Genomic DNA, 26,482 nt, shown 5'->3' with positions numbered 1-26,482 from the left:
TCCAGTATTTCTCTGTTTACTTTTTTTAGAAATTTCTTTTTATGGACTTAGTCAGCAAGATAGGAATGAATCTCTGGCAATGTAAATACACTAGCCCAGAATGAATCATCTGCATGCATGATGTCCATCATGCATGCAGATGATTCATTCTGGGCTAGTGTATTTACATTGCCAGAGATTCATTCCTATCTTGCTGACTAAGTCCATAAAAAGAAATTTTCTGATGATTCATTCTGGGCCATTGTGCAGCATGATGTCCATCATGAGCATGATGTCCATCATGCTGCACGATGGCCTAAGTTGTTTGTTGGCCAAAGTTGAGTATCATCTAGATTAAAGACTACATCATCCAGAGGTTTCATTGCATTATCTGGAGATATTATATCAACCATAGTGGCAACATAAGGACAAACTGAAATATAAAACTGATCTTATATTTCACTTTTAAATAATAAAGTTGTTGATTTCTGGGTTGCACCTCGAGCAAGAGGTAACATACCATCAAATAATACATTCCAACCTTTAATTTTTGAATTATAGTTGCTATTGTTACAATTTGTAAGTTTTAATTTAAGTCCAAAATATTATCTTTTGAGCATGAGCTTTACAACTTTTACAACACTTGCTAAATTTTTTTATATTTACACAATTAGTTTAAGAAATTAGTGATATAGGGTAAAGTGCTGAATTTGAAATTATCATAAAAGTGTATTGAGTTGAAACCACTTTGTAACTAAACTTTTATTACTTTTTCAGGATTGATGACTACCCTCTTCAACTTTGAAAATAAAATACGAATTCACCGAAAAAAGTGTATGTATCATTAGAGAAAGTATATTTTTGTGCTATTTGTGATATGTTGATCAGTGATGTTTTATCGTTTTTCTCGTTTTGTTGGGCCAGGGACAAGTTTGATATTTTTAAATTTTTCTTACTTCAAACTGTCCTTACAAACACTTATTAGATTTAATTTTTAATCATTACTAGAAGTATGATTAAACAATTTTTAGCAATTTTATTTTTATAAAAACAATACAAATAACAAATTATAACTATTCAGTGTTTTCACTACAGCACGAGAATGCGAGAATCTCGCATATTTTTTTCCTTCCTAGCAATAAAAAATTACTAACGCAAGAAGTTTGTGCACTCTATTAATCAATTTCAAAATGCACAAATTTTGGAAAAAATTTTGTCTTTTGCCATTTTGAATAAAATCCGTTTCACTTTTCTTCCTTGATCTTTCATTATTTTGAACATCAGTCCTTGTTTACATAGTCCTTCCCTATTTATCAGTATTGTTCAGAACCAATGCGAACAACAGAACCCCCCCCCCCCACCGAACCCCTTTCAGAACACATTTCTCTGCAACCACGTGTTCACTGTAGGTAAGGTTTCTTCATGTAAGACGTTTACATTTTTTGTGCATGAATGTAAGATGGACAAATACCTTGTTAAGGCGACATCTTCTACTCTGTAACGGACAAATGAAAATGAAACAAATGTCGGTAGAAACGGTCAAAACGAGACAAATGCGAATATTTTTCAGTCAAATAAATATAATAGCTGATGAAAAAGTAGATCGAGAACATTTTCCATATGATGATGCAGCAAAAATATTCAATTAGAAGATGTGAAAAATGTATTATAATTAAAGAAATAAATTTTTTTCCAAGTCTATTCATGTTTTCTTAATTTTTAGAAATCTCACTTAACTTTTTGAAATCTCACCCTGTTTTTGAGAAAGGGTGAGAAATTCTCTCCCATTTTTTTTCTGTAATGAATACACAGCTATTTTAATTTGAAACCCTTGAATTTACGTTTGTGAAACTCAGAAAGAGGCCTAATTCAAACATCTTGCACTGGGGCCCCCAAATACTTAGCTACGCCACTGGAAAGTTTCGAGAAATACATCAAAAATTTTATCTATGTTACTAAATATTTTATTATTATGAATAATAACATGCAGAATAGTTTTAAGGTTCTAGAAATTTTATCATCATCATGTCACTATCAATACAAGTATTAGAATAAAGCTTGCACCGAACACAATACAAAAAGATAAAGTTTTTTTATGGAAAAAAGAAAACAAATAATGAAATAACCAAAACATACCCTTTCTTGAACTTCTAAGTCAGCACTTTGCACAAACATTGGCATCCTCTCAAGCAATAAAGAAGATACTACAGTGGCTTGTTCTATATCTTGCTCAGATTCATATAATTCAATCACTCGTGCATATAACTTTAATGCATTTTGAACTAAAATACTTTGTATGTGTGATGGAAGAAACATTACTTTTTCATCCATCATTGCTTCTAAAGTATTCACAGGTGAGCTAAGCATTCTAAAAATATTAAATTAATAAGGAAAAGAAACATAATTCTAATTTATTTGAATGTGATGTCATATAAAAGCATAAGGATTTTTAAAAAAAATTAAAATTACAGTACAGAACCCGTAATCCGGAAATCACAAAACCGGAACGAAATTCGATACATTTTCCCGCCATTTTTTTAAAAAAAAAGTTTTTTTCCTCATAAGATTTTAGAATTTTTCTTTCTTTTTTGAAAGATGTTTACCTTACCATCATTTTGGAAATAATCATTAGTATATTACTTCATCGTTTTTTCTTCCTTTTAAGATTATTTCCAAAAATTTTTTTTTTAGTTGCGCCTAACAATAAAAAAAAACGGCTTTTTGTAGCGATTCAGAAAACCGGAAAAATCAGTTATCCGGAATAGCGATGGTCCTGATCGTTCCGGATAATCGGTTCCCTCTGTATATAATTACTAATGTAACTTTTTTAAGTAATTTGTTTCTATTTTAACAACCAGTAATGTTCATATTTATCCTCAACATTATTCTTTGAGAAAATAAGAATTTTACTATGGCTAACAATTATTTTTATACTAATTAATAAAAACTTTACTTTCTGTTTCTTTAATAAACCATTTACCAAGTATGGTTATCGTTGATTTATAGCACTATTATAATTGTTTCAGTGCTGGCAAAGAATTCTAATAAAATTATGCACAATACATTTTTATGGAAACAATTTAATTAAAATACTTAAAAAATTAGAGGTATTCCTGCACTTAAATAAAAGACCATTCTTAAATAAGTTTATATTTTTTATTTAAATACCATGGATAAATTATTCATTATATTTAGTACTAAAAAATAAATATGTTTGACTTCAACACTTTAATGATACTGATTAATGCAGTTAAAATAATTTTTTTTTCTTTATGAAATATTTTTAATTTTTACAACCTCTTTTGCCATAATTTAATAGTTTAATAAAATGCTTTGGAATAAAATTTTGATAGTAATTTTGTGTAAGCATTATAACGCTGATTGTAATTCAACATTATTAGTAAAATTAGTAATTTTATTAAGAGCTTAATAAGTTTTTTTTCTTTCAAACTTTTGCAATCTCAATCTAAGCTTTGTTCCTAGCAATTAATTCTAAAGGTAAATAGAATATTCTTAAAATGTACAAAATATAAAAAAATATATAGAACATTAATATATAGCAGACTATTAAGTCTAATATTACTTAGTTTAGGTTCCATATAAAACCATAACAAATGAATTAAAATACACATAAAATATGATAACAAAAAATAATAATTTTAAAAATATTTTATTGTGATTATAGTCTCCTTTATATAAATATTTTATTCATAGGGTGTGCACATAGAAACAATGTTAGTTTTTTTATTGCTATTTGTTATATAGCAATGATATATTTATTAGTGCAAGCAATAGTTAAATTAAATTACGAGAATTCATGCGAAAGTTAGAACACAATGACTTTTCAGAGCAAACTATTGTAAACTAACTGCAGAGGCCCTGATGATGACAGTTTGGCAAAAATCAGGTTACCTCAAGTTTCTGCTCAAAATGAAAATAAGCTTTTTCTAATTAAAAATAATTTTCAAATTAACACTTTAAAAAGGGTTACTAAAATTTTTTCTGGGGTTTAAAGCCATTCTAATTGCATTAAAATTAAAAGAAAAATTTTATACTATAATTAGAAAAATGTTACACTATACTGAAAAAAGATTTTAAAAAAAAGAAGTATACTATAAGAGTTATACTAAAATTAAAAGACAATAATGGAAGTTGAGTAATGGGTTGAGTCTCTTATTTATTCCTTTTTTCAGTAAATATTTGTCAAAATCTTAGTTTACCTTGGAAGCCAGGAAAGGGTCTCAGCTGGTTCTGTTACATAATAAGCTCTACTTCCTTCATTGTCTGAGAAGGACAATACAGTTTAAAACTGGTACTTGTTTGGATTTGGAACAAATTTGCAGCAATATTTATATTTTGGCTACAGACTTGAATAAGAGTTAACTTTACTACACCACAAAATAAAAAGATGATTAGTTGTCCATGATGCAAAAAAAAATTTCGTTTTATTTTTTTTTCTGAGACCTAACTGATTAATTAAATGGTACTAAGTACTCTTTAAAGACTGTGAATGGGCTAAAATCAAAACATCATAAAACAAATGTGTGTATATATAATATATAAATGTGTGTGTGTATAGAGAGAGGGTGAGTCTGAACAAGATGGCAAAACTTTACTTGGTGATAGAACGCATCTACAGGAACAGTATTCATCATAAAAAATACATGATAAGAACACAAGCAGTGAGAAATTAAGTCACATTTAAAAAAATTAACACAAGAATGCGAAAAAATGCTTTAAAAATCTTTTAATTTACAGAATATGGAAGATATACAAAGAAATCATTCAAAAGAAAAAGATGTAATTGATGTACAAAGAATTGCTCAAAGAAACACTCAAAGAAATTGCTCATAAGATCTTCTGCCAGAAACAATACAGCCAAGCACAATTCTTTAACATCTCTTTGAGCAATTCTTTGGACACCAATTACCTCTTTTTCTTTTGAGTAATTTCTTTGCATATCTATCATATTCCAGACTGTGAATAAAAAGTTTATGAGGCATCTTTTCCATCTCTCGTGATAATTCTTTAAATGTGACAAAGAAAAACTACCTTTTAACTGCTTATGCCCTGAACATACATTCTATGATGAATACTGCTCAGGTAGATACGGTATATCACCCAGTAAAGTTTTGCTGTCTTTTTTAGACTCACCTTGTATACATATAAACTTAACATTTTAAGTTATTCCTTTTCTATAAATCTTTTTCTTAATTTATTATTTAAAACAAAATGCCCCACACTTTATTTACATCCTGTCTTTTAATCTACTTTTAGTTCAAGTGGATACTATTACTTGTCATATTCGACAATAAATAAAAGAATGTCAAATCAAAGAACAAAAAAAGAATGAAAATATTCATGAAAATGTTAAAGAAAATCATGAAATGTAAAATGAAAATTTTGGACATAAAAAAAGAATAACAAGAATGTAAACAAAGTGAATTTAAAGAAAAATAAAATAAAATATGGACTAAAAAATTAAGATTTAAATAGCAAAACGGAAAGTAATATTGAATTTACAAATATTTGGGAGACTGATTGTGATAATAAGGCGCCTCATTGTCAGAATCATGTTGACAGAATCATGTTGAAGAAAATGAAAAATGTCAACATGTTAGTTAATGCATACTTGAATTACAATTGATTAAAATACAGGATTTGAATTTTAAAGTGTGAGAAAGAGCATTTTGTTTTGAATAATAAATTACGAAACATTTACAGAAAAGGAATAACATAAGAAGTTTAACTGAAGCTTTTTATGATGCATATACATATATATATATATATATATATATATACATATATATATATATATTTAATCAGACAAAAAGTATGGATATTGACTACAAGGTACACTAAATTTTATATCATAAGAATTGATTCTGCATTAAGTTAAAGAAATTTTAAGAATTTGTGAAATTTAGATCTTTATTTTTTTGCAAACAAAATATTAATTAAAAAATTATTATTTTTTGAAAGTAAAATTATTTAAAAAGAATTTTATGATGAAATAAACCAAAAATTCAAGTTAAATGAATTTTGGACAGTTGTTTTATTAAAAGTGCAAAAATGCCAATTTTTGAATGTTTTGATAACTTTGTTTATAAACCTGTATAGCATTTTGCATGCAAAAAAATAAACAAAAAATAATAAATCTTTTCTCTTTCTTTAAAAAAAAAAGTTACTTCATTTTAGATATTCTAAAAAAAAAAAAGAAAGAAAAATCAGCTTTGACATACTCTGAAAATTCACCACATATCCAAGCTGCAGCATAAAGCACTTCGGAAATGCTATTTCTATCAGAGCTTCCTTGTAAAAATTGTGCATTTTTTAATAAAATAGCCTGAAAAATAAAAGAAAATTAATTCAAAATAAAATGATTAACTGAGCAATATAAGAAGAAATTATTTTAGCATTTAAAAACAAATTTAACATATAGTTTAAATATGTAAAACAGGTTTCATATTTTGAAGGTAAAGACTCATGTCTGTGGAAAGACAAAACACATCTGCTCAAAAATATGAATTATTTTTTAAAAATAAATCACTTGTAAGAATTATATAAAAATTTTCTCAAGAAAAAATAATCAACTGTTTAATGGGCAATTTTCTTCGATTTTTTTTTCTTGTGTTGTTAGCAGGGATTCTAAGTATACACAAACCAAAATTTCTATTCAGTAATAATAATATATAATATCTTAACAACATAGATTGGACAAAAATTCAATATTTTGGTACATTTTAATATTTATTAATATAGCTCCTCCATTACACATATTGATGATACAATATAATTACTGAAATACAGTTTACGCAATATACAGAAAAAATAATTTAAGTTATGTTAAAATAAATATTTTGATTTTTTTTCTATTCCTTGTTTGTATCGATGAGCAAAAATTAGTAAGAAAAAATTTTTTTATAAAAATCAGCATTGACAATTGTAAATATCAGGCAATGAACACATTATTTCTACTTGTTTTAATTCTCTTGTAGGTGGCTAAATTTTTTTATGTTAACATCAAGATATAAATAACACACATTAGCAAACAAATTTTGAAGAAAAATAAAGCCTTTCCAGGGGACCTTATATCCACCTTCAACTGTAAAGTTTTCAGGGACATTTAAGGAAGTGCAAACAAATAAGTGCTATAAGTGCTACAAATTGTGTGGTGTAAATACCAGGATTGAATTTAAATGCTACTTCAGTAATTGATTTAAGACATATCAAACTTGGAAGAACCTGCAATACTGTAAAATATAGCAAAAATGAAAGTTCAAGAAGTATGTTTAATTGATAAAATTGAAAGACATTTTTATTTCTTTTGAACATTAAACCTTATCTAAAAGTCAAAATTTTCCTCAAATATTGAAAAAAAAAGCATAATTCAAACAATTTAATTAGTTCAAAAACTTTGCCATAGTTCCTAATATTTTAATTCTATTAAAAAATTGTAAAAGACATTTATTTTAACAAAGTTTTAAACTACTTGCTTCTGATGACATTTTGCTTACTCTCTCTTAATCAAATGGCATACTGTAGTCAATTCTACATTAGTTGAATTCTTCATAACTTCGTGTATTTTGGCCATATGATGAAGCTATAAGTTATTTAAGTTTTATCGTAACTTATAGGGAACAGGACACTTTATAGTTGTTTAAACAAGTGCATAAAGTTATTTGAACCAGAAACAATGATTTTTTTTTATACTTGCCATTTGAGAAACAGCAAAACTTCTTATTGCTTGAACTCTAATAGCCACATCCAGCATTTGAGCAGCAATAATTGAACCATGTTTTGTTCCTTGTATTTTAGTAAGTTCTACCAATATGCTAACATACCTGTAAAATAATTAAAAGTGTGAATCATTTCAAAATTAGTAGTAAAAAAAACGATACAAAAGTGTTTGATCATAAAATGAATTAATTAGAGCTATGAAAATAGGGACACTACATTAGTTCAACGATCTAGCATATGTAAACATAACTGAAGATAATTTTTATCACTGGAAATATACCTGACCAAAAATAAAATTTTAAAAAGCCATTATTTTATATATTTATTTTCATCTTTGACTATGAAAAAGGAAGTTGCAATTATTGCTAATAAATAAATTAAATTGTGATATAGATTAATCCTTAAGTATTTCTGGAATAAATATTTTTACACAAGAAAATATTTTATTAATGAAACCAGCAGTGAGCTATCACATTACAAACCAGGGAGCCTTGAATGAAAAAGAAAACAAAAGTTGTGTTGTTGCAGTATTTTAAAGAGCAATGGATTGGCAAAACTATTCACCAATCTTAATAGTAAAAATAGGTTTTTCTTCACCATATGTTGGAGGAAAATTTGCAATTGTATGTTACCAAAAAAAGAATGCAAAATGTGCTAAATACTTAAAATATGTATTAAATGCAGTAAAATTTGAGAAAGGCAAATCAAATATTTATTATCTGCAGAATATTAAAAAAAAGCTACTTATTTTCAAAAATTTTAACGAAAGTAATACATACCATTCAAAATTAGTAATATACTGATAATTATTTTGGGAACATATATCAATAATTTTAGAAAGTAATTCATCTCGATACTGTGCTCCTTCAGCTTTGTCCATGTGAGTCATGAGTTTCTTGACTATTTCCATCAAATTTTTCTTTGACACCTAGCAATAAAGGACTCCATGTTATTATATTTGTTTCATAACATAAAGGGTGGGAAAAGAATCTTCTATAAAATGCATTCATCTTTTAGAAAATTTTGTTTTATTTATAAATTTTGTGGAAATAATTTTTAAAAAAAGACTGACACTGCAGCAGACAGTGGAATTAGGAGAATACAAATGTAAAGAAACTACAAAGGAATAATTGAAGAAATTAGATGTCACACACATTGGAGGACAAACTTTTTAACTGACATTTTGTCATGCAAAAATCACGGTCAGCTTAAGACCAGACAAACTTTAATCAGCTCTCAAAAAATGCTGATACTTTAAATTTCAAACAGTAAAAAGCCAATTTTAAAAGTTTTCTATACAATAAATACATAGATTTTATTTTAGTAAGAGCCATGGTGGCACAGTAGTTAAAAGTACTGGGCTGTCATACTGAAGAACTCAATGCATACACGTATTTATAAGGTTTCACATTAAAATTTTATATATTGATTAAATAAAAGGATAATATTAATAGAAAATAACACACACACACACATATATATATATATANTATATATATATATAGAACCCCGATTTTACGTTGTCCGTTTCGTACGCTATCCCGCTTCTTACGTCATGTTACCGATAATGTTAAAAAAATCCCGGATTTTGCGTTACCCCTGTTATGAAAATCCCGCTTGATGCGTTTTTCTACAAGGAGATCAAAAAAAATTTTTTATTCTGTTCGAAATGGTTTTACTCATTTTTCCGTGCTAGCATACCAAATGAGATTTTCAGTCGGTTTTGTTTGAGTTTGAAAGCTATAGCATTTTTTCTCATTTTCGAAATCTCAGTCATCGTGTTCTTTTCTCGAAAGAAGATGTCGAAGCGAAAATGCTTTTCTCTGCCGAAAAGGCTGAAATCATCGAAAAGCTAAAGAATTTCATGGCACTAAAGTTGATCTTGCTAAATCTTTGGGTATAGCTTATTCAACTTTGCAAATGATTTTAAAACAAGAAGCTTCAGTAGAACTAAACGCTGAAAAACTCGGAAAATATGCCAAGAAGAGAAAAACCCTTAAAACATCTCCGTATGATGAGTTAGAAAACATTTTAATGAACTGGTTCCAGGAAGCCAGAGCAGCAAAGATTCCTATAAATGGATCCATCTTGAGAGAAAAGGCGCTTGAAATTGCTGAAAATCTTAAACTCCAAGACTTCAGTGCATCAAATGGCTGGATCGATCGATTAAAAAAAAAGAAACAATTTATGCTTCAAATCTATCTGTTGCGAATCCGATAGTGTGGATATGACAATTGTGTAACAGTGGAACGAAGAAATTCTGCCAAATTTATTAAAAAGCTATAATCCAAGTGACATATTTAATGCGACGAAACGGAATTGATTTTCAACCTAATGCCAAACAAAACATTGACAATTAAAGGTGAAAATTGAAATGGAGGAAAGCTTTCAAAAATGCGCTTTACTGTTTTGCTCTGTGCAAATGCCGATGGAAGTCAAAAGTTAACGCCTCTTGTGATCGGTAGAGCAGAGAAACCATGGTGTTTCAAAAATATCAAAAGTTTTTCTACCGATTACACTTCAAACAAAAAATCATGGATGACGCAAGCATTATTTAAAAATTTTCTTTGAAAACTGGATAAGAAAATGAATTTTCAAAAGCGCCACATAATTTTATTCCTAGGCCAATGCACTGCTCATTTAAACCTTAAATTGAAAAATGTGCATTTTCCAGCTAACTGTACAAGCAAACTTCAACCACTGGATTTAGGAATTATACGATCATTTAAAGAGAGTTGCCGGAAGCAACTGGTTAGAAAATCTCGAATGTTTCTTGATTCTTGTGACTTTCAGGATGCTTCTAAGGCAAAAATTAATGTTCTTGAGGCTCTTAATTTGATATCTTCAGCTTGGGACAGTGTCGACCGAAAGTGCGTTATCAATGGATTCATTAAAGCAGGATTTTCAATATCGGAGGAGGAGAGCACTGCTGTTTTGGAAGAAGAAGGTAGCGTGTTTGAAGTTGAGGACCTTCCGGAAGTCAATGATGCATACATCAACTGTGACACAGATATCATTACTTCAGAAATCCCTTTCATAAGTGATTTAATGCCGGATTCCGACGATAGTGCTGATGACGATGAAATAACAGAAGATGTGCCAACATCTGATCAAGCAATACAAAGCATAAAAACTCTAAAACAATTTTTACTTGCAAATGTAAATCAAGAAGTAAATTTGCAAAACATTGTTAGTATTGAACGAGCTGTATACGAAATTGTAGCTAGAAACGAAAAGCAAGTAAAGATTACTCATTTTTTCCACTAATTTAACTGGTAGGAGTCAATTTTTAAAAATATGCATAGATTTTTCTTAACCCTGATTTTACATTATTCCGCTTCGAGCTTTTTTTATCGCTAGTCCGACAGAAAACGTAAAATCGGGGTTTCACTGTATGTATATATATATATAAGTTCAAAATGAAGATAAAACAAAGAAAAATAATAGACATATGAAAAAAGGGGGGAATAAGTAAAAAAAATAACAAACAGTTAAAAAAAAAAAATAGGATGAAATTTAATTTTAAAAAAACGGAAAAAAAAGATATAATCTTTTCATCAGCCCACACGATTATATCCGCAAAACAGAGTGCTTTCTGATATTGTATCAATAAAGCAAAGCAAAATATATTAATACAATAGTGTGAGGAGCACTCACAAAAAAATTTTTTACAAAAATTACAGCAAATAAAATAAAACACAAAAAGTAAATATAAGTAAAAATAACATGTAAAAACAGAAAATAAAATAAAATGAAAAGAAAAAACAGTATAAAAAATGGACTATAAAGCGAGTAGCGAAATCAGATCTACTTACATGGACGGGAAATTTTTCGAGAATGATTTAAAAATGTTTTCGCAGAAAGATTGCCAGATTACAAAATATGAAAACAGAAGTGCAAATTTGTGCAAAATGCAGAATGTTTGTGCAGAAATGAAGAAGTGCAAAATGTTTAAAAGGTCCATTTTCCATGTAGTCCAAATCCATGCAGTTATTTGATTTTTTTTTATCTTGACATTTCTACATCGTTTTTCAAATTCTGATATTTTGAAAATAGACACAACAAGATTCGAATTTTAGATATCACTTTCTGAAACACTCAATTCATGCTGATTCTAATGTTTCTGATTTCAGAACACTTACGATTGTTCTTTTGGTGGTTATTTATTGTTTTTTCAGCCATTCCACACTATTTGTTTTCAGATTCTGATATTTTTATATGATATCATTAAGATACACAAATTTGAGTAATCACTTTTTCTTGACAATTCCATCATAAATCTCCGTCATTTTTTTAATCTTTGCTTAGCAGTTATCAATTATTTTTTTAATATGCCATTTCGACTCTGAAATTTTGAACTAGAGTTATCACGTTTTGATGTGAAGAACATATAAAACTGCAAGCCAAATGTTGCAAGCATTAAAAAGATGATGGAAATATAATGAGTAACATTTCTATTCTAAAACAAAAAAGAGACTAGTGTACATATTCAAGGTCTATGATGTAAATATATGAAAGGTAAATATTACCATTCCATACAAAAGATCCAAAGCTCTTAATCTAATGGATTCATCTTTATCATCCAAACATTGAAGTACTAAGTCTTTATGTGCCTGGACACTCTTAGGATGAGTTTTTAGAATCTTAGACATTGCCAAAAGACCCAAATACTTCACTAAAAAAGCAAGACAGTTAACCATCAATTTCAGCAGAAGATTCAAATAATATATAACATAATATATAATAGTATAATTAAATAGCATCACATAAAATATTTTTACAGATTAAGTGTCCAGTACTCATGTAAGAATAAAAAAAAATTTAACTTTATACAACAAAGTCTGATATAAAAAGTAGATGCAAACAGTAACATTATATGAAAATGATTTATTTACAATTTTTGTGGAATATATTTCCACAAAATATGAATTTTAATGCTCATTAAGAAAGAAAATAATTAAATAAAAATCTAACATAAAAATATATCAATATCTAATTATAATGGAAATTAAAAAAAACTCACTTTAACCTGAATAAAAGCTTTAAGAACACTTATGAAAAATGAAGTTCAATAATTCTGGAAAAAATATTAATAATTTGTTTAACCATCACTGTTTCTAACTTTTCAAATAAGATCCTTATTTTCCTATCTATAATAACTCTTAGGAACAGTAATACCATATTTTCATGGTATATGAATAAGAAAATGGCATAGGAACAGTAATATATATACAACTATGAATTTTATTTATACAGATCATTTTATTTCTAAAATACACAATTTATGAATATTGAAATTTTTTAATTGTTACTACATGTTTACAATGTAATCATGCATTACTTAAATATTTTAAACAAGTGCACACACATATAGTACACTTTCTCAATAAAAGCAACTTTTTTTTACATTAAAAATTTTGTACATCATAAAAAAAAAACAATGTCTGCTGAAAAATATAACCAGTATTAAATTTGATAGTAATGTAATGTTTATGGAACCAAATACAGTTTACACAGTGAGTTTCCGTTTTTCTTCAGAAAAAAATTAAATGCTTCATGTTTGCATCATATTCAGCAATATTTTAAAATCCATTTTATTATAATTTAGCCTTTATTAGATTCACTAAGCCTTTTCCAACATAACATATGATGTTATGAATTTTGTTTACACTGAAGAATGAAAGGACAACCTATTTGCATATGCAATAGATTTTAATTGCACATGCAATAGATTAAAAGTATAGTAACACTTAAAGCAAATACAAGAGGCGTTTACTTACAGTTTTGATCTGAATCTTCAATCAATATACGCAGTTTTTGCACACAAAGCTGAATGAAATAAGATATATTTTTGAAATATGTAACACACAAAAATATAACAGAGATACTAACTTTTAAAAATAGCTATCAGTAATCAGAAATGCAAACAGCATGGAAATAAACAGTAAGCATTTACAAAATTAAAATTAGTATAATTTTAAGGAGTATGATTCTATGTAGGTATATAATATTAATCAAATTATGTATAAATTTATAGTAAATAAAGGACACTTAAGTAAAGGTACCAAATTAAAAAAATATACAACACTGAAATTTTATACTTTTATAAAATGTTAAATTTAAATTGTTTACATGGAATCAATGTTCAAGTTTTTGGTTAAAATAGAAATAACCCTTATTGCTTTTTCAGCACCTTTTATTTGAACCACTAAAATTTTCTTTCACACAGCAACTCAAACATGAGTGCATGTTTTTTTAAATTTTATGAGGAGAAATGATTAAGTTTCAGTTCTTATAATTGTGCAAAAAACAGTTCAATTTTTTTCTCACGAATTTTTAAATTTTTTTCGCTTTTTGATGCAGAATTGCTGTGTGAAAAAAGCAATAAAATTGAAATTAAAAGGTGGTAGAATCATTAATTGTAGAAGGTCTAATAAACTTTATAATGATTCCAATTTATAAATCTTCTTTAATAAATTTGTGATAGGACTATTTTTTTCTGTTAAAGGAAAGTATTCATGCTTAAAAAAAAGGACAATAATTCTTAAATAATAAAAGTTGTAGTTTTGTTATGAGATCTTAACATTTTTCTTGAATCTTCAAATATTTATAACTATCCTTCTTATTTGAAAAGCTGCAACCCAGAAGCATATGGACAATCGATTGCATGCAAAACTTTTTGTGTGATTTTTGCTTTTAAAGATATGATCTGTAAGCATTTTCAACATTTCATTTTTTATACTTATCCAAGAATAAACAGGAAAAAAACTAATTATACAATCAAGGTAAAACTCTCACTTAATAAAAGAAATGAAAATAAACAATCATAATCATTCTTTTGAATCACCTTTTGAAGAATGAGATTAATTGTTTTTTATTATTTCTTGTTGCTTTAAATTTCTTTTTATTCTTTAATTTATTGTTTCTACTATTGTTTAAGGTGCAGGGGAAAAAATATTGATTAGACATACATTACAAGCTTTCATAACTTTCGTTAGTTAAAGGAAAAAAACTTAATTTTAAACATTAAAAAATTCTTGAAAAGACTCAACCGGATATGAATAATTCACACGAACAAACAAGCCTTGTTCATGGAAAATTTTTACCATTGTGGAAAGATTTTTAATAATACTCATTATTAAAAATAAGAGAGAGAGACCAGGGGCAATATTTCAAAATCAGAGAACTCTATTTCTTCAACTCAACATTATTTATTAACTCAAATATTTTGTATAATAAATCATAATATAAAAAGAAATTATTTTGCATAATATATAAATCAAGGAAATATGCATGTGATTCCAAAATTGCATAACTATGAAACCCTGCAGTATCCCATACTCTGATTAAAAAAGAATTGTGATTTTTAAAAATAAAAATTCTAACATGTCATGTTACTTGCAAATTGCAGAAACATGAAGAATCTGCTTTATCTGTAAATCAAGAAAATATAAATCCCAATGTGAAATTTTAAAGCCCATGAATATAAATTGTGATAACTTAATTAAAAATTGCACAAGCATGAATAACAAAGTGCAATTTACACCTCACAAAAAATGAAAGTAGAATAACCATAAAAGAATTTCTATGAGTCTGAAAATTTTAATCACAAGGAAAATCATAAGTAGGATGAACATCCAAAAACACGGATATAAGAAGGTAATAATGAAACAAAAATAAAACATTAATTTGTACCTGAATCGAAGCAGAATGGTTTGGCATGCCAGATGATATTGAGATTAAAACTGAAACAAATACAAAAAATATTTATGTATCTTTATCTTAAAACATATGCAAATACATTACATAAAAAATACTGTATTAAGGATCCATTTCCTGTAAATGTGTTAAAGCGAAACATTCTTATGTTTTAAAATTATTTCTGATTAAAAGAACACTTATTAAATTATCGCATATTTATTTAAAAAAATTAATGCCTCTGGAATTTTCAATACGAATTCAGGGTTNTCAAGTTTTTCAAGGACCTAAGACGTTTTTCAAGCACTTTCAAGGACCTAAATTTAGCAAAAAAAAATTCAAGGACTTTCAAGGACTCTCAAGGACCGTGGGAACCCTGGAATTGTATCAGGAAAAAAATTAAACAGTGCAAGATATATTTTGAAATACCAACTTACCAGCAATAACTGTATTAATGCATTCATAAAGGAGAGACATGGCTGATGTGCTAAAAAATAAAATAAAAAATTACAAAAGTAATCTTTACAGGAAAAAAAACATAAAAGCAGCCTTTAAATTAAACGTAAATAGTTAGAAATAAAATAAATAATACTGCGGGAGAAATAACTTAGTTTATTAAGCTTTTTATAAAGTTTATATAATAATAAATAAAAAGTACTATATAATAGATAAACAATTATTTAAAAAAAACTCATTTAAGCACAGTTCTGATTAAGAATCTTGATATGCAACAAATAAAAATTTAGTACTGCAAAACCGACAAACATAATATTAAACAATGTGCAGAAATTTAAACAATATGCTTTATTCATCAAGATATAATTTCACTAATTAAATGTTATGTAAATACTACAAGAATGAATTAAAATACACAAAATTGGCTGATTATTGACAATTGCTTTTAATGAAGGAAGAGAACCGAGAAAGATAAAATTAGTTTTAAACATCATAAATTGTCAAGTAATTTTTTTTTAACAGGTTTAAAAAATTGTCAAGCAAAGTTTTTCTGGACATTTTGAGCTAGTTGCAACTTTAAAAAAAGAAAAGAATAAAACAAGCAACAAATGTTTCCTTTAAGAATCAAGAATTTTATACATTGTAGTTCTGGAGATTAACAACTAAGTTCCTGCTGTTTATTAGGCAGTTTAAATTTTCTATTGTATTTTTAGTTCTTGGGCAAGTAATTTTTTATTCTAAATTTTCCAATAATTTAGTTAGATAAAAAGTGGGTGAAAAATAAACAAAAGAAAGATTATTATAAGAATTGTTATTTTGGCTTTCAATAACGAAAAAAGCAATTAAAAAATATATAAATGTTGCGTCTGTATAAAGATATAAAATGTATCCATCATTCCTAATTTGTTCAATGCATGAAAACAGTCAACTTGTAAAAACAATTCTTTCTAATCATGCTATCAAATACTGTAAAATAAAAATTACTTCCCTGTATTAATTAAAATTATTAAACTGCTTACTGAATAAAAAATCAACACTGTTGCAGAAAATAAAAATTAGATTTAGCTGAAAAAAATCATATAAAAAGTTTAATTCAAACTTCAATAATTATAAAAAAATAAATAGATAGATAGGAGAGAATGAGAAAAAAACTGAGTACCTCGATAATGGCAAAATTAATTTTGCTTTCTAGTGGACAGACTCTGAATTATAATCTATTAAGTAAGAAGGAGCTAACATATTAGTCTGTTGTTGTTAAATTCATGGTCTCTATATAGATTAGTTTGTTTTGCTGTGTCGTTACAGTTATAAAAAATCATTTCAGCCAGGTTATTATACGTTTACTAAGGATTCATACCCTAACAAACAATAAGGATTTAGTCTAGTAATAGCATGGTTCTACTTTGTTCAATAACATCTACTTTCAAGGCAAGACATGGTATGGTAAATTTGGGTATGACCAGGTACTAAAATACATGGTCACTAAAATAGAGGGGAAAAAATTTCTGATACTCCAAAATGTTTACTTTTTCTGATGGGAAGCTGAAACAGTTATAAATTTTATTTTAAATAAGTACTTAAATTAAAATCTGTTTCAAAAGAATATTTTTGTTAGCAATTTAGAATTTTGCGAATCAGAATTTATTTAGACTTAATCGGGAAGATCGTCCAAATAAGATTACCAACTATAGTACTTCTTTTAAATTTAGCTTGCATTTCTTTTCCTGGTAACACTCTTTTTGAAAATCACTCTCATATAACTCATGTGATTACACTAACAATAAACAGGATAAAAAATGATTTTTCAACCAAGTTATTCAGAAAAACAAAGCTTCTCACAGGCTTCAAAGGAACAAGGTGCTTTTAAAATATAAGATGAGTAAGCTAGAGCAATTTTAAAAATATTTAATAATTTTATAATAACAAGTTTATGATCTAAATTTTGAATTTTTTCCTTTAAGTTTCTTTCTTACAAAACTAGTAAAATTTCAATGGTTATTTTTGATTATTCAAATTCCGACATTGAAAAAACAAAATTTTTTTTTTATATATAAAATACACAGATTCTAACCAGCTGAGAACAAAATCAAACTGAACTGGCAATTGAAGCAAGCATGAAACAGCAGACTTGTTAAAAATTATAAAAAATTATAACACTAATGAGACAAAATTGTCTATCTAAAGGAAAAAATTAAATTTTTTTTGTATAATTTTTTACCTTTGAAAAATTCTTCAGAATTGAACATAAAAAAATACAATAAGTAAGAAAACATATAAGTTTTTCAAGCACCTTATAAAACAATAAAAACAACATTGACTTTTACAAAAGATTTGATTGAAAGGTAGGTTTATAAACAAAATTTTTTACAAATATTTACATTTTTTAAGATTAAAAAGCTAAAAATATTTGTAAAAAAAATAATAAGTGCAATTTCAAAATCCTAATTTGCTGCAATTTAGTGAATTTCACATATGTTCTGAATCAAACAGTTTCAAGTAAAAATTACATAATCAATAACAATAAAGTTGGTAAAATTTTAATTAATTGCTTATAAAAAATACAATATAAATAATTTTAAAATGAAGGGTATGAAAGTTTATCACTTCACTCATTATCAAGTAGGAAAAATGCTGATAATTTTCTTTTTTTTTTAAATACATATTTAAACAAAGACAAGAACCAGAAAAAACCGTGTGTAAAAATGGAATCAAACAGAAAATGGAACATGAAAACAGGATAAAGATAAAAGAAAAAACACCAATATTTTTAGATAAAAAAATCAACAGGGCTCTCAACAGTCTTTCAAGTTAAAAAAAAAAAAGGGGGGTAACGGGGATAAAATGGTAAAAAATGAGACCAAAAGGACCTGAGAAAGGGAACCTAAGTTTTTTTCTAAAAAATATTCTGCAAAAATAACTTTCAGTAATATAACTAGAAGTCTATACCTCTTGTTTGCAATAGCCTCTACTAAAGACTACTCAAATGAAATACTGCACAATTTCTGTAGAACAGCAATAATAGCTTTTTTTTTTTTTTTTTTTTAAAACAATTTACGCTCACTGATGCAAAAGTACTTTACAGTAAACTTTACAAAAGTACGAACAGCAATAAAACTGAAGTGTCATCTAGGAACAAGTAACAACACACCTAGCCAGATATCTGATTTGAACTTCATTATACTACTTGAACTATACTTTAAACCACTATACTTCATTTTTTCTCCAGAGTGAAGAATATGAAATTTGCAAAACACAGAAGAAGGGGAAAGAGAATTGTAAGGGGAACCAAAGAAACAGAGGTCAACATTTTCAAAAAATCACTCCATATTAGTTTAAATAAATATCAATAAAGAGCCCTGTATTAAAAATAATCCCAAAAAAAAATTTTCTTAATGGAAAAAGACTGGTTTTGTCAAGTAATCTTCTTAAAAAATAGATATAGAAACATTAAAGAAATAGTCAACAGTGTTCTTTTTCACCTTCATAAAAAATTTTTACTAAAATAAATTATAAACTAGAATAAAATTATTACCATAAAAAGTTGAATTTATAATGAAAACATTCAAATAATTAGTAAAAGTTTTAATGCAGACAAAAAAAAAACACCTTAATAACTTTTTTAATGATCGGATTTCATGTGTTAAGACTCGATGTTAATGATTCAAGAAGCTACCCTTAATTGTGCTAATTAATTAGTACAGACAATATCAGAAAAAAAAAATTTTGTTTTGGGTTGATTTGGATTGATGACTGGAAATATGTCCTAATAGGCAAGAGAGCATTTCAAATTTTGGGTCCCTTAATGTTAATTTCTCTTTTCGCATAGTTTGCCATGTCTAAGGAACTAATAAAACAAGACAAACTGTAAAAAAAAAAAATTATCTTTTCAGACATGAAAGAGGACAAAAATAAACAAATCTGAACTTTTACAACACAGACACTGGGAAGTGGGAGGGAGTTTATGTAATACTGTAATATCAATGAGAAATATAAAAATATAACTTCTAACTCTGGTGTGAGATTTTTAGGCAGAAGCATTTAGACAGTGAAATTTAAATTTTTCTTAAATATAGTTTAAAACTTCTTTGGCTACTACTATGTTAAAGAACATTACGCAATATATAAGGCTTTATAATCATCATTTTAAATTAATTGCCAGTCAATCATTTTAAATTAAAACAATTGCTGACTTTCACCTTAATATCTTCTGATTGTTAAAAATAGTTTTAGTCACTTTGACTGTTTTATTTAACCAATCAAACTCGAAATTTATTTTCTTCAGCAGCATGGATCGTATGCACTTTGTGATCGTCTATCAAAGTGACTTCCATCGTTAAAATAAATTCATCTTATGATGCACCACGTGAAAAGAACACAAGTAAATGAAAAACAAACATATGCATGGACAAATGCAGGAACGGCCAAAAATAAGAACTAGAGGAGTCGTGAGAACTATAATAAACAGATGTGCAAATTCAATGTGCGTCGCATCAAGGAGGAATACCCCAGATCAAATATCGGCGGCTGAAACGAGACTGCTTAGAAGTCAAGGATCTCACTTTTTCTGCTCTATATCAGAAGTAGCAGTTGTCAAGGCAACAGCGAACCTGCTGCTCCACCTAATTTTTTCTGAGGATCATTCTTTCTTATGAGGTTACTGCAGGGGGGAAAAGTCTGTGCTCCACGAACAACTATCGTTTGAGTGGCTTGGGTTTTGGTAGTTATGGGGGGGGGGTAGTTATTCTGTAATAGTTGGATCCTCAAAAACATTAAAATTTTTGGAACATTGTCGAAAATTTTAAAAATTGGGAGAAAAAAGTGAATTTCGGTTTTTTCGCAAATGTCTTTTATCCCTGTTTTTTTAGTAAGAATTTGTTTGTAACTTCAAATATTGTCTGCCTTAAAAAATTAGCATATTTAAGGTTTTACCCCTGTGTCATTAAAATTTAGCTCCATGCGTTGATTGTCATTCATTTTTCAAGATCAATGTATCTTTACGAAATAAAAATTTATACTGAATGGACAAGCACATTTTTCAGCATGTGCAGAAATAGAATCAGGGGTCTGTCTAGGTTTTTATGAGAGGAAAATTCAGGAAAATTTAGACATAATTTGTGAAAATTAAAAATTATATTAAAAAATCAACACAAAAATATAGTAAAGTAAGAAGATATCTTCACAAATTGTCACTGCAAATATAAATCCCTTATGACTAGTAAAATTTTTATATATTTTTCCCCATACATTCAAAGATAATTTTGCTATTGTAAAATTTTGGGCTTAAAATTGTATCCAAATTCAAAAATCCATAAAAATCATTGTCCATTGTTAAATTTCAACTTTAATTTTAAAAAAAAACATGCATTAGCAGTACTTGCACTAAAAGTTATTTTCATTATGAGAACATTTCCCTTGGGCCCATATAGAAAAAAGATTCACAGACAAAAAAAATTTCATACAAAAATAAAGGTCTGTTAGAATAAATTTAGAACAATGTTCGAATGTTTAGAATAATGTTTCTCAATAACGAATTTCAACTTCGTGTTAAGTTTACAGAGGAAGCACCTCGTTGTTTTATTCTAAAAAAAAAAAAACTCTGCGGAAAAAAAACTCGCTTTAATATGGCATAAACAACTGTTTAGGCTTACCATGCAGCTACCTATTCGTACATGTGGAATTAACCAGGGAATTATCATTTCTTATGGGGATACAAAAACAAATATTTAAGAGGCGGGGAAGAGAATCTTTTTTAAAAGCATTTTGTGAAACTACCATTTTTCCTAAAGTTGAAATTGTGAAGATAAGGCTAAACGGTAGTAAATTTGTCCTGGATAAACCCCTGAGAATATCAAACAAAAACCCACAAAAAACATTATCAAACAATAGAACGAAACCAAAAATGCTAAAATAATGAATTTAAATTAAGGCAACCATAGCCTATTTAAAGAAATAAAAATTATTTAAAGGAATTTATCATAACTAAATAAGTTAATATAAATCTTATGAATCATTGCATAACTAAATAAGTTTATAGCTATGCTTACTGATTTGATTAGGTTAGAACAAAATCAGCAGTTCAAGAATATCACCTAATAAGATAATAAACAATAAGCTAGCAGAGGAACTGAAAAGGCTTCTGATGGATCATTTTTGCTTACTCTTGTATTGAAAACATCCATCATGGGAACATTGATATTTGTCCCAAATTCAGTAATATGACAAAAAAAGGTAGAGAGCCTCTAATCGATCTGAGTAAAAAGACATCATACATCATTCTTGCAGATTTTTTTAAATAAATATAGAAATAAACAATTCAAATTATCTTTCAATTCAAATCAGCCTTTTTTTTTTTGCAATCAAAATCTGAGTTTCTACTAACAGACTAATGGCTGAATTTAATTAACAACTTTTACACAAAATAATCACTTGGACTAAAATAAATATTAATTATAAAAAAGTATTCAATCCTTATCTTTTTGTTATGTATTATGTTTTTCGTTTGGCATAATTTTACAATAAACTATAAAAGTCTGACAACAATATGAAAAATTACTTTTCAAACAAACAAACAAAAAGTAATAGGAATAACAGTTAAACAAGCCCTTTTATAATTGTAGAGGTTCCTCTCATTTGATAAATTTTAGACTTATACTAATTTATACTCATGCTTTTAAAAGAAATTTTATGCAGTCTTAACTTTAAATAGTGTTTCATTCAGAGTTTTCACTTTGTTTAAAAAAATTCCAACTTCATGTTGAAAATCGTATACTGTTGGGAATAAAATAAATCACACACACTGTTGGGAAATAAATAAATCTAGAATGGGGATCAAAGTTTAAATCATAACCATGAAATAGACATAAAACTAATTTGAGTTTGATTTATAATTTTTAAAACTTTTTTCAAGATTTTAAGTCGCACTATTTTCCTTATATTTCTTCACCTTATAAAGACTTAAAAACAGGTAATTTACCACATTGGAATCACTTTGCCAGAATTCGAGCTTAAATTCTAAAAGAATTTATAAAAAACTGAAACCTATTACCAATAATAAAAGTGTTTGAAAAATTAGATTTATCATATGGTATAACTTTATATAAACATTGTTCATCAAATAGAAAATTTTTATTTAAAAAATTGGCATGCTAAAATGAGTAAATTTAAAAGAAAATTATATGAGAAATAACTTTTATAATTTATATTCACTAGATAACTGTAGCAATTTCACAAAAAACTCATGAAAGATTTTTTTTAAGAAAACACTTACAGTGGTGATCTGGAACAAAAAAAGACAATATATAATAATGAAGAATTCATGCTTCATGAACACAATTTATACATAGCTCAAATAGTTTATATGCAGAGAATAAATTTTTATTAGCTAAAATTATAATAAGAAGCACAACTAGCAGCAAAATAAAAAATAATAACAGTCAAAATATATATCATTGCAAAATTAAAATAATAATTGCAATAATTAAAAAAACATGCAAATACAAACTTAAAAGCATTTACCTGTGGATTAAATTAGTGAGTGGTTCAATCAACTTTTTACCCAGTCTAGGTTCTAGAGGAGTCAGGGCACCAAACTGCAAAAGGGGGAAACCTATTAGAAGGTTTTACTATACTCTGACCCCTACTGGACAAACGACAAAGAACTTATCCCAATAACAGTCTAAGACTATGAAACATGATACTTTGGGGGAAATTTCATATTAATAATTACCATTTTAGGAAAATCATATCTGCATTGCATTATACAGTACAAGAGATCACCAAATAAGGGAACAAAAAAACAATAGAAAAAGCAGATATGCTATAAATAATAATTTTACTTTTTTTGCATACTGATAAATAAAATGAAACAAAGCAACAAGAAAAGCTAGCATCTATACAAATGAAATAAAAATGCAGTCAAATGCAGTGCATTTACGACAAACACAAACCAATCTGATAAATTAATTAAATGTAAAGAAGAGTTGTTGAAAAAAAACAATAGAAGATAGAAGTAATATGAAAAAGCATGCACACCAAGTTTCATAACAATGAGTGCGTGGTAAAAGCGAAAGATAACGAAATGAAAAAGGATGTCATTGGAAAGATATTTCATTACCTGCGAATTATATTAATGAGAGGTTGACTCAATTTTCGACCCAGTCTGGGTTCAATGTAGGTCAGAACAGCAAACTGGAAGAGGGAGAGAATGACTGAGGAGAGTGGAATTGGAAAAGACATTCACACATGCCCAGAGCAGAAGGGACAGCAAAACATGCATATAGATATGCGAACTAAATGTTAAAGTATTAATAACATAGTACAGCAGACGATATACAAGTATGATGCAAAAAGCTCTTACATTTATTTAAATGTAATTTTGAAAAACCTTTTTTAAAGATCTAATGATTTTAATAGATAATACAAATTATTATATTAAATAATAAAAACAAAATTGAGTTTAAGACATGGGAAGTAAAATTCAGTAGAATTTTTATCAAAAGCAACTGATATGATGCAAAATAATGAGAAAAAAAAATTCTATCGTCAACTAAATATTATAATTCAAAATTAAATGAAAAAAATCAAACAACAGTTTAGTGATTAAAAGAAATAAGATTAATTATATACATATCATTGAATAAACATTCCAGAGAAAATATTCAAGAAAAGTACTTAATTAAATCATACACAAAACAATAAAAACTTTTGAAGTTTCTTTAGTAATACAATTTTGTTATTAAATTTCAAGGTCAGTTGGATTAATTATGGAAACAGATCAAATTTCTGAATGAAAATTGTTTCGAACAACTCAAAAAAAAAAGGTTTTTTAAGAACAGCCACAGGCCAAATTAATGCTTTAAAAATATTAAAAATTAGCCAGTTAAGTAAAAGCCGGTATAGTTGCAAAATCAAAATGAAGAAAAACTGCTGTTAAGAATGAAACACAATTCATTTATCTTGAATATACTACTTAAAAATTATAAATTATGATAATTTACATCCAACTATATTGTAATTAATATTTATAAAAATTATTACAAAGAAAATAAGTGCCTATTGAAATAAAGCTATTAGAAAGTAAAGTAACACAATATACACCAATATTTTTCAAACAATTCTTAGGGAAACACAAAATAAACATCACATGAATATGTAAATGTTCCATAATACAAAGTAAAGCAAAAGTTTGTAATTAAATTTAATACAGAGCAATACAATAGATGGATTTTCAAAATGTCAGGTAAAGTGCTTTAGATTCATTAACTGAATTCAGGGTTTTATAATATATGGGCAGGAAGAAGTACACTAAAACCAAACTGCATTACTAAATCAATGTAAATATATCAAATGGTGGCAAAAACTCAGTGTATTAAAAAAGTGAAGAAGACTCGGTAAAGTAAGAAACTGCTTTAAAATTTTGCTGTGGTAATTTCTGGTAGAAAGATTACACCATCATACATGGCATTTTTAAACATTTTTTTATATTTTTAGATCAGGACCCTTAAGTAACAAAAAGTTTTAGCCAAAAAGCAAATACTGCACCACTTAAAATGAACTCCACTTCACTTTTCTTATTTCTGCCTTCACAAAGTTGACGCTTAATTAATTGCATAATTGCAAATATTTCCGAAATTAGGAAACTATTCGCAGTTACTCAGTTAAAGACAATGTAATCACTATGAAAAATAAATGAAAGTAAAATTTCGATTGATGCATGGAATGAAAAGATCTTTTCTAATTTGCGAACAATTTGAAAATAAAATATTTACAATCAAAATTTAGATAAAGGGAAAAAGAGAAACATATCGCTCCAATTTAATTATTTTAAAAATAATTTCTGATTTCATAACACATTTGTCGACTAGTTGCAAAGATCACCATTAATCACAAACTTGTCTTATCAAGCCATATTTTAATAAAAACAAAAATAATAGTTAAAAATAAGGAGATAATACAACTTTCAGAGCAAAAAATCTGACATTGGTTTACAATGTCAAAATCTTCTAAAAACATTTATGTTTTAATAAATCCACAGTAATCTAGAAATTCTTGCACAAAGCTTGCGGGAAAATGAAATCATTCTATATGCTGCACCTTCAGATATCCCACATATGGTGATAATTTAATATTTAAATATAGATAGGCCACAGCCTATCTAGTGGAAATTACTGTAATTCATTGCAACCAATTTCAAATATAAAAATGATTAAATTGAACACAGCATAAACACACAAACAAATTTTTAATACACTGAATAACAAATGGGTAAAATATTATTGCCACAACAATTTTACTTCAATGATATAGATTTTGTTCTTGAAAATAGCACTTGGTACACACTGACAACTCCTGCAATTTTAAAATTTTTCTAACAAACCTGGGATCTTTAACCAAGATTAGACTTTTAACTGGATATACTACAAACTTTTGCCTCATTTGATGTATGAATACCATACGTAGAATATATCACATTAAGACTATACTCTATTTTTAAACTTTAAAAAAAAAATGAATGTTGTTTAGAATGAAAGTTCTAAATTGAAAAAATGAAAGGGAGAATTATTTTTTGACTGCTTATGAATTGCTTAACATGATTTATAGGATGAATTTG

At 27.2% G+C, this 26,482-nt stretch overlaps 1 protein-coding gene across 2 annotated transcripts in view; it reads right to left on the bottom strand.

Annotated features, from left to right (window-relative positions):
• LOC107451020 (AP-3 complex subunit delta-1) overlaps positions 1–26,482 on the bottom strand; it is a 72,466-nt gene that overhangs the window by 30,688 nt on the left and 15,296 nt on the right. Inside the window, exons 8-16 of one of the 2 annotated variants that reach the window (XM_016066984.4) lie at positions 23,389–23,462; positions 15,855–15,904; positions 15,415–15,464; positions 13,500–13,548; positions 12,249–12,394; positions 8,499–8,647; positions 7,697–7,823; positions 6,222–6,325; positions 2,116–2,347 (exon numbers count right to left, since the gene is read on the bottom strand). In XM_016066984.4, the coding sequence (XP_015922470.1) occupies positions 2,116–2,347; positions 6,222–6,325; positions 7,697–7,823; positions 8,499–8,647; positions 12,249–12,394; positions 13,500–13,548; positions 15,415–15,464; positions 15,855–15,904; positions 23,389–23,462 (981 nt within the window). Of the gene's footprint in view, positions 1–2,115; positions 2,348–6,221; positions 6,326–7,696; positions 7,824–8,498; positions 8,648–12,248; positions 12,395–13,499; positions 13,549–15,414; positions 15,465–15,854; positions 15,905–23,388; positions 23,463–23,986; positions 24,061–26,482 lie in introns of both variants that reach the window. The other variant, XM_071187639.1, reaches the window with a different exon arrangement.

This window comes from Parasteatoda tepidariorum, chromosome X1, assembly GCF_043381705.1.
Source record: "Parasteatoda tepidariorum isolate YZ-2023 chromosome X1, CAS_Ptep_4.0, whole genome shotgun sequence".
Classification (NCBI taxonomy): domain Eukaryota; kingdom Metazoa; phylum Arthropoda; class Arachnida; order Araneae; family Theridiidae; genus Parasteatoda; species Parasteatoda tepidariorum.
This window is presented reverse-complemented; position numbering and strand designations above follow the sequence as displayed.